General features: G+C 33.0%; 1 protein-coding gene across 1 annotated transcript in view; it reads left to right on the plus strand.

Annotated features, from left to right (window-relative positions):
• Positions 1-1,264: 1,264 nt before the first annotated feature.
• LOC119638594 (ventral anterior homeobox 1) overlaps positions 1,265-8,774 on the plus strand; it is a 9,967-nt gene continuing 2,457 nt past the window's right edge. Inside the window, exon 1 of the mRNA XM_038035460.1 lies at positions 1,265-1,562. Coding sequence (XP_037891388.1) covers positions 1,286-1,562 — 277 coding nt within the window. The 5' untranslated portion in view covers positions 1,265-1,285. The remainder of the gene's footprint in view (positions 1,563-8,774) is intronic.

Below are 8,774 nucleotides of genomic sequence, written 5' to 3' on the forward strand. Positions count from 1 at the left end.
AGTGAAAGAAATTCTCAGAGAAACGACTAATGGATGATCGCTGAGAGAAGAAGAAGAGTAGAATGAAAAGGGAGAAAGACAGAATAAAAAAAAAAAACAAAGTCAATAAATAAAATAAAAATTATAAAAATATAATTCAAAATTAATTTTTATTATAAGTTGATTGCAAAATATTCTTTAATAAATCGTGGCAAATTAAAACGAGATATATAAAATGAATGAAATGTCCGCACCTATAGCTAGCTAAGCTAAGCACCTGCAAAACGTGTGTATCTATGTATATGTATGTCGGAAATATATCATTTAAATCAAAATTAAAATAAAATTTACACAAAAATAATTGACAAATTATTTTCAACAAAGTGCTAAATTAAGCATTTACCATAAAAATTTTAAAAACATTTAGCAATATATATACATCCAACAACAACAATAACACCAACAATGGCTTATATTATAGCAACACAAACGTCGCAGCAAACAAAAAAAAAAGTAGAAAAAGAAGAAGAAGAAGAAAATATCTTAATGATGCTGCTTGTTGCTCATTAGTTGAAAAATTATGATATTTATTTGGCTTTAAATGATACTTAATAGAGACATCAAGTCATTGAAATACTTTTCCTTTCCTTCTTCATCTTTTCCCTTTCATCTTTTGTTTTTTTTTTTTTTTGTTTGGTATTTTATTATCATACTAATTATAAAGCACAAAAGTCATTTGTGTGAGTGAGTGTGATCTCATAAATATAAATTCAACGCCATCTATAACGAAAGATAAAGTCACGCCTTCGCAGGGAATTTGTGACTATAACTTTCACGAAGATGGTGGGTTTTTTTTGTCTCTTACATCTCTCCTTATGTTTCATACATTTTTCTCTCTTTTCTTCGCACTCTCTTGCGTTTTATATACGGCATTTATGACATGTGCTTTTGTTGTATTTTTCTTTTCTTTTTTTTTTGTTTGATTTTTTTGCGTTAGTTCTCTTCTCTCTTTCGGCTAAATTTAACTCATGCTCTTATTGGTTGTCTTTTGTTATCGTGACGCGTGATCGCTTCATCTCAATTCTTCCACTTAAGTCTATTCAAGCATTAGTGGTGTTGTATGAATAACTTTTTTTTTTCATTTTTTTTTTTATTTTTGTGGTTAGCTCATGAAAAATTTCATTTGCATTTCAAAAATTTCAGTCTTATTTAATTTTTATTAAGATTCGGTCGATTATCATTCGGAATTTTAAGCAATATATCCGGGATTGTAAAAGAAAAAAAAAAGAAAAAAAGAAATATTAAAATGGAAACTTCATCGGTAGTGCGACGACGTTTTCCAAATAGTTTCTCTATTGATAATATTTTATCGACTCCAATAAATTCGTCAGCAGCAAATTTAATGAAAATATCAAATGATGATATATCAAGTGATCGAATGCATTGCTTATATACAGCAGCAACAACAGATCGGAATATAAATGATATGAATAGCGATGTGCAAGTCTCAAGTCCTGAATCAAATTTTACTGAAGAAATGCTCGAAGATGCTAAAAGTGACATAACTTCAGAAGATGATCATGGTTAGTAAATCAATCGTCAACAATATCCTCTTTTTATATCATAAGGAATTTGTTTAGGAAGCAAAACCTGCTACGCATAGATTGTCTATAATTTATTTATAACATATTTTACGGGCTTTTTAGTTATTCAGATAATCAGTATGAAGAAGTAAAGGCTTCGATAACACAATTGCAAAATTATCCGAATCTTTTCCTTATTAAAATTTCGGATCAGCCATCTTAACCTCACGTTCATTGCAGTTTTGCTGACAAGCAAACAAATGTCTTTTGACAAAAGTGACTTTAAAGAGACATATATATCTATATAGCCTTGACCTAAAATATTAGGCACAATAAGTGTTACAAACATTCGGGATGAAAAGTAAAAAAAAAAACTCATTTTGTGTTCATATTCGTATCTTGATTAAAAAATCTTTAGTGGATCTACTTTCTCTGCGTTAATCAACACAGCAATCCTTTGGGCCTGTTGTGTACAAGTTTTGTGCACTCAGCTGCAGTAAAAGCGTTCCAGCCATTTGTTAAGACGCATTACAATGCTTTCTCTTGGGGTAAGGTCGTGCTCCTATGTCTTACCCTTCAATACACCCTCTAAAGATGCTCGATAGTGTTCAGGTCAGGAGACTGCGCCGGCCAGGCAAGCAGGATAGTGTTATTTTATCTAAGGCAACGCATGTTGGTCACCGTGTTATGACATGAAGCATTATCTTGCTCGAATTTGACCTGTAGCCTGTGTTGACGGCATCAAGACAGTTTCTAGCACAGTTTCCCCATGCGTAGCATAGTAGGTGCAAATCGCGACTACCAGGTGAGTGTACGCGGGTTCTAATCTCAGTGCGATAGAAATTACTTCAGCCATAGCTATAGTGAGTATTCAGCATAAGGCATAATATTTACCGATTGAGCACACATTCACTATTTCTTTCTTTCTTTCTTTCTCTTCTTTGACTTGTTTCTGACCGTGACGGCATTTTGCGAATATGGGACGTCCCCTAAGTAATTGGTCATATCAGAAGTAAAAAAAAAGAAGAAAAGTTTCTAGCACATTGATGTGCCTTTGACTGTCCATGTGGCCTTGGCCAACGAATATGTGAACAACCTGTCAGGCAGCCATGCAGCTCCAGGTTTTAATGCTGCCTGCTGTCCATACACCAAAGAATATCTAAAAAAAAAACTTAACGTTAGATCGATCGTATATCATATAAAAGTAAATTAAACTGATGATACGAAAACTTACCTTAAAGCTGGATTCGTAGGACCATAAAGCATTAGACCAATCTTTTTCATGCTCATTCTCTGCGATTGTTTTTCTTTTACTCGTACAGTATAGACTCTTTCTTGACTTTACAGTCTTTTAAGCCAGCTACTTCAAGTCTTCTTCTTACCGATCTTACCGGAAACTTAACGAGTTTCCAGCGTCTTCCAATAGATATGTAGCAAGTCCAAACGAAGTGTTTTTGGGATTCATGAGAGACTCTTGAATAAGTTTTCTTTCCTTGCGCTCAGTAGTCAACGCCTGTTTAGTTCTGCCTCTTTTCACTCTATTATTGTATGGAAGCCGCTCACCGAAAACATTTTACTAACTTGACAATCTCTACCTAGACTTGCCTTCTTCGTGTCGAATCTGTATTTTTATCCGTTTTCCTATACAAAATTTACTTCTTTTAGGCATCTCGCAAACAACGCACACAAGCTTCTTGATACTATGAGCAGCGAATGAAAAAAATTAATATATTTTTCAAAAGAATTCATTTTTCACTTTCGTTTGTCTATACTATTGCTTTATGGTTTCTTATCTATTCTTATATGTGTCACCAATGTAGGATGAGGACGGATTCATTTGGTCAACATTTTAGCAATGCCCAGAAGGGAGCACCATACACTTCACAAAGTATATATAATCATGATCAGCATCAGATTCTGCATTAATCAAAGCCGAATGTCCGAATGTACATCTGTTCGTCTGTGTAATGTCTATTGTAAACATGCTCCTGTTCAAGGAGGCTATCGACTTCAAATTTGACAAAAACATAGGGGGTTCATGCAGGCAGGCTGATATTGAAAATGGGCCAAACGAGTCAAAGGACATGTCTACAGAACTACGCGAGCGAGACCCACTGTCTTTTTCAATAAAAATATAATTTTTTGCTCATTACTCGTAAACAACGGTAGATAAACGTACAAAAATTTGAAAGTATATTATATGGGCAATACTGTAGGACGAGTACAAAAGTGAAAAAAATTGATCACGCCTACTTAATGTTATAGTGTAACAAATTTAAGAAAAGTATATTTGGTTGCGACCGAATTTTTTATACCCTTCACTGTTATTCCAGAAAGAGGGAAAAAGTATAAGAACTAAATTTTCATGTTTTCATGGCTGATTTTCTCTATTTTTAAAATAAAAAGTTTTGTCGCTTAGGCTTGTGCGCATTGCAGGCGCATCCTCTGAAAAGTTTAGGTCAATTACAGATTCTTTTGCAATTTGTAGGCGATATATTCAGTGAACACACGAACATGTTTAGGCGGTGGCCAAGACTTTATATTCTTTATGGGATTTTTAGAGCTTGTTTGTGCGTGTGACAGAAATATTGAAAAAACAAATTAAATTTTGATACACAACACTTCTTCTTTTATAGGGGTGCCTAATAGTTTTGTTTATATGTATATGTTTCATAACGTACTTTTCCTGGTCAATAATTGCGTAAGTACTAAAGAAAATATTGCAACTCTGCGCGAGTGTCTTGGTGACGGCTGCAACTTCTTGATTGTATGCTCTTTTCATATATTGAGAAGAGCATATCTCAGTTTGCCTTAAGATTTATGTTTACCCAAACATTAGAGGAAACCCGATAAGTAGCTTCAAGCCTAATGTGTCACTCTACCGTCAAACTAACGCGATATTCAGTAAACATCGTCCTTAATGCATCATAAACGAAGAAAAAGCTTTATAGACTTGAGCAAATGATCTTAAGCAGATGGCATGTTGTTTAGTTAAAGAACTCCCATTGTCTTCCAGGTTTTTAAAACGTTGCAAAGTTTTCGGTCAGGTTTTGGTTCTTTCAATTTTGAAAATTTTAAGTTAATTATCTCACGACATAATAAAAAAAAAATACAATAAAATAACATATTTGTCGACTTTGTAATGTGCTTTTAATTAACGAAAGACACCTTTCCGCTATAGTTGTAATGCTTTTGTCGATTTCCTACAAAAAAGTTATTCAAAAATGAAAAATGGTTGAGAGAGAAAATGTTGCTAGAGTGAAACTTCGCAGAAATTTTGAAATGAATTCAACGCATTTCTCTTTGTATTGTAAAGGATTTTGTTGTACATTGAAAAGACGAATAATTTCTTGTGGAGATACGAAATCCAATCCTTCGGTTTTAAATTTTAAGTTAGTTGAATGTTGCTTGGTATTTCATCTGCAAGCAAATACTAAAATCCTATCTAAAATTTAAAAAATATCACTATCATCTCTGCTTTAACTTTCCTCTGCAATATTTAAAAATGAGTAATGTAGTCCTCATAGAGTATTTATGTGTAAATTCCTGGTTAGCGTGATATTTCAAGTCGATTTTTTTGTAGCTATATTTTCGGACTCATTTGGCGTAACTATCGTCTGTAGAACTTTTTAATAGATGTATCTGTCTTCTTATCTGATTCCATATGACCGATTCCATATTTCTAGCCTAATCTGCAGACTCTATCGCACATCGAGTTTCAGATGACACGGCCGTGAGGCAAAGTCTGACCAAAAGCCTTTATTATATTTCTTTCAGTATTTCTTTTATTTTTCCCATTATTTCTGTTAGCGCATATGACAGGAGTACCCGATACTTCCACCTAACAAACAGCCGCGGTTTGTGTAAGCCTGACCGTTTGTGGAATATACTGACCGACAAAAGCATTATGTCTTATTTTTATGGAATTTTCAAAAGATATCATTGCACTATAGCATTCTCAATATTAATTACCTGATGCCAAAAAAATGCATTATCTTTAATGGTTTCGCCTTGTACATAGTACACACAATATAACCCAAGTGTACGCAAGTTTGAGAAGCCCAGTTATGGTCGGGGAAAAAACTCTATTGAAAGGAATTTATGGCTCTCAGTGATAATATCGATGCCAAGTTCGAATAGCGGCGAGTCCAAGTTCAAGTTGCATGCTTGTCATAATCGGAGCAGCAAACTTATTTCCAGTGCAACAAAGTCCTACAACACAATTCATGCAATTGAGTCGAAGGTTAAAGAACACGCTTTAGTATATGGCAAAGATAATTTTCCAATGTGGGTAAGCGATTTTTGCAGTGTCGCCTGATTAAACATTAAAAGCATTCAGGTGGTATGATATCTTGCTTCAACCGCTGCATTCACCTCACATTGCTTCTTCGGGTCGCCGCTTATCTCAATCGGATTACTTATGGCTTGTGCAAGCATTATTTTCGCTCAGATGGAAAATTTTTTTTTTTTTTTTATGATAACCTTAAGGGGAATTGATCTTCCACCAGAAGAGTGAGGAAAAGTATCGGTTAGGTGTACACAATGTTTCGGATAACGAATGATAATGAATGAAGAAAACGCAAACACACACGCACACACTAACAATAAGACGGTGTTCTTGCTAAAAAAAAAAACCCTAATATCTTGTATGGAAATCCGGAATAAAGTAAGCGGAGTGGTTGACCTCGCAAGGCTTTCAGTCCAGGACATAATTCATTCATAATATAAAAACAGTTATAAGCAACTTAAAGTGTTATCAGCTGTGGAAAAAGTAAAACGTTCCCCTAATGAACGTAATAAACGATCAATTTTGAGACTGATTATAATGATCCTCGATATTATTTCAAAAATTATGCTTTATAGTGTTTTGCTGACAAATATGTTGTTGAAAAAAAAAAAAAAAAATTAACAAATTTAAATTTAATTAAGAACAACAAAATTCATTTATTTTGTAACAAAAAAATTTTACAAAAACAAAAACATTATTAACATGTTTAGCACCTAATTTAGTTTATTTATTTATTTATTTGTTGTTTGTTTTTTTTTTTTTTTCATTTATTTTTTGTTGGCAAAAGTACTTGTGGAATGTTTTTAGTTTTTAATGAAATGATCATTTGTTGAATGATTATTGGTTGGTTGGCAACGCATGCACTCAAGCAGCTATTAACTGACGCCAATTGACCATTTAGTCCGACAAGCAAGGCATTTTGTAATACCTAAAGAGACATATTCGTCTGGCAAAAGTTTTATTTTTTTTTTCTTTAACGTAATTGTGTTAACATAATTAAAAAAAAAAATAAAAAATAATTTTTAACTATTTTTATATTAAACAAGGGATCTTTTTGCATTTGAAATTCGTCTTTGCCGATCGTTCCTTATTACTATTATTATCACTATTATTATTATTATTATTATTATTGCACCTTACAATTTCATTCAAGACCGTTTATAACGCATGTATGTAATGCATGTGTCTCGCATCTCTAAAACTTTGATATATTCATTTAAGAATAATCTATAAATGCATTGATGTTTGAATCAATTGAAACCCGTCCTTAGGTAAGTTCCTTTGCATAGAACATAACGAAGGTTTCAAAAGCTCTGTGTAACTTATAAGACTTGGCTTTAAATTCATCATTTTTAGTCAGAAATTTCCTAAAACTCAAGTTTCGGTTAAAAGTAAGGATTTTTTATATAAAGATAAGTTCCTATTAGACAATGGCGGCACCAACATGTTACCAGACCGACACAATCTTTTCTGAAGACTCGTTTCCATCGTCCTTAACTGTTGCAACTCAAACCATCAAATACCCTTGTTATCGTTGCTGTTACTATGGTTGTTGTTGTTGTTGTGGTTGTTGTTTTCTTGTTATTATTCTTATTCTAATTATTGCTATTGTGGTTGTTGCTTTGGCTTTTAGGTAATGAATTGCTAGCCAAACAGTGTATGCAACGTATACAGAACAAGTAGGCTAAGTCCAAATCTCCCATACTTACCGTCGTTAAAATCTTTAGCGTCCCCTTGCTTTATTTTTGCATTTACGGTTATCAAATAGTGAGTGAGATAAAATGTATCTTCCACCTTTTAATTCAGTAAGAGATATTATTAAGATAAAATTAATCCACCATGTCCATGCGTCCACCATAATTAATTAAGAAATAACATACGTAACTTGTCGCATTCTATTCTCCAACTAATTTTATTTGATAAACATATCGATGGTATTGTTAGGAAGAAATTGATACACCCAATCGTAGGGTCCATTATATTTATTTTAGAATGAACGCATTTATAGACAGACAATAATATATCTTCATTTGAGGATTTGTACAAAATAATTTTAAGCATTGTATCTTGTTTACCTCAATCCCTGTGAAAAAAAAACATAACTTAATTACTTATAAATTTGTGGAGACTTGAAAGATTTTTCCCATTTTTTAGCGTATTATAGTAGAGTTTCCCGTAAAGTGAATGTAGCAAATTTCAACCTTCGATCTTTCACAATTTTGTGAGTAATTAGGGAGAACCCCACAAATTTTTGTTTAGAGAAACAGAGTTGCATTCACTTCACGCTTCGCTAGGGGTTTGCACACTGAGCAATTTGGCCCGTTGTCAACATCAACCTGCGTGCAGAAATTTCCAATATTTCTACCAAATTTGAAGTCGAAATCTTCATTTTTGGCAGATAGACACACAGACGCATAGACAGACAGACGCACAGACATGATTTAAACGATTCAGGGTTTCACGCTAATATACTCTATAGGGTTTCTGAAGCTTCCTTTTGAATTTTGCAACTATTATGACAAAATGGTGCTGGAGGTATAATAGTATCCAATAGTACAAGACAAAAAAAAAAAACAAAAGTTACGCTACAAATATATGCAATTAATATACATGAGATTACAACAGGATTACAAGGGAACTTATAACGTTGCTTGTGCTATTGTTGTTGCTGTAATGGTCGTTATTACTTTTGATGCGATTATTTTGTTGTTATTGCCACAGTTGTCATATTTTCTGCTCTCGCTGTTGTTGTTATTACACTTCTTAACTTTTTTTGTTCTTCTTGTTGCAGCCATTTTTGTTCTTATTTTTCTTTTCTTTTTTTTTTTGCTAGAACTATTATTGTAAAATTATTATTGTTTTTTGTTGTGGCTATTGTTGTTGATGTTTTTTATTATACTACCATCACTACCGATATTACTATT

The sequence above is a fragment of the Glossina fuscipes genome, unplaced genomic scaffold (genome assembly GCF_014805625.2).
Source record: "Glossina fuscipes isolate IAEA_lab_2018 unplaced genomic scaffold, Yale_Gfus_2 91, whole genome shotgun sequence".
In the NCBI taxonomy this organism is placed as follows: Eukaryota; Metazoa; Arthropoda; class Insecta; order Diptera; family Glossinidae; genus Glossina; species Glossina fuscipes.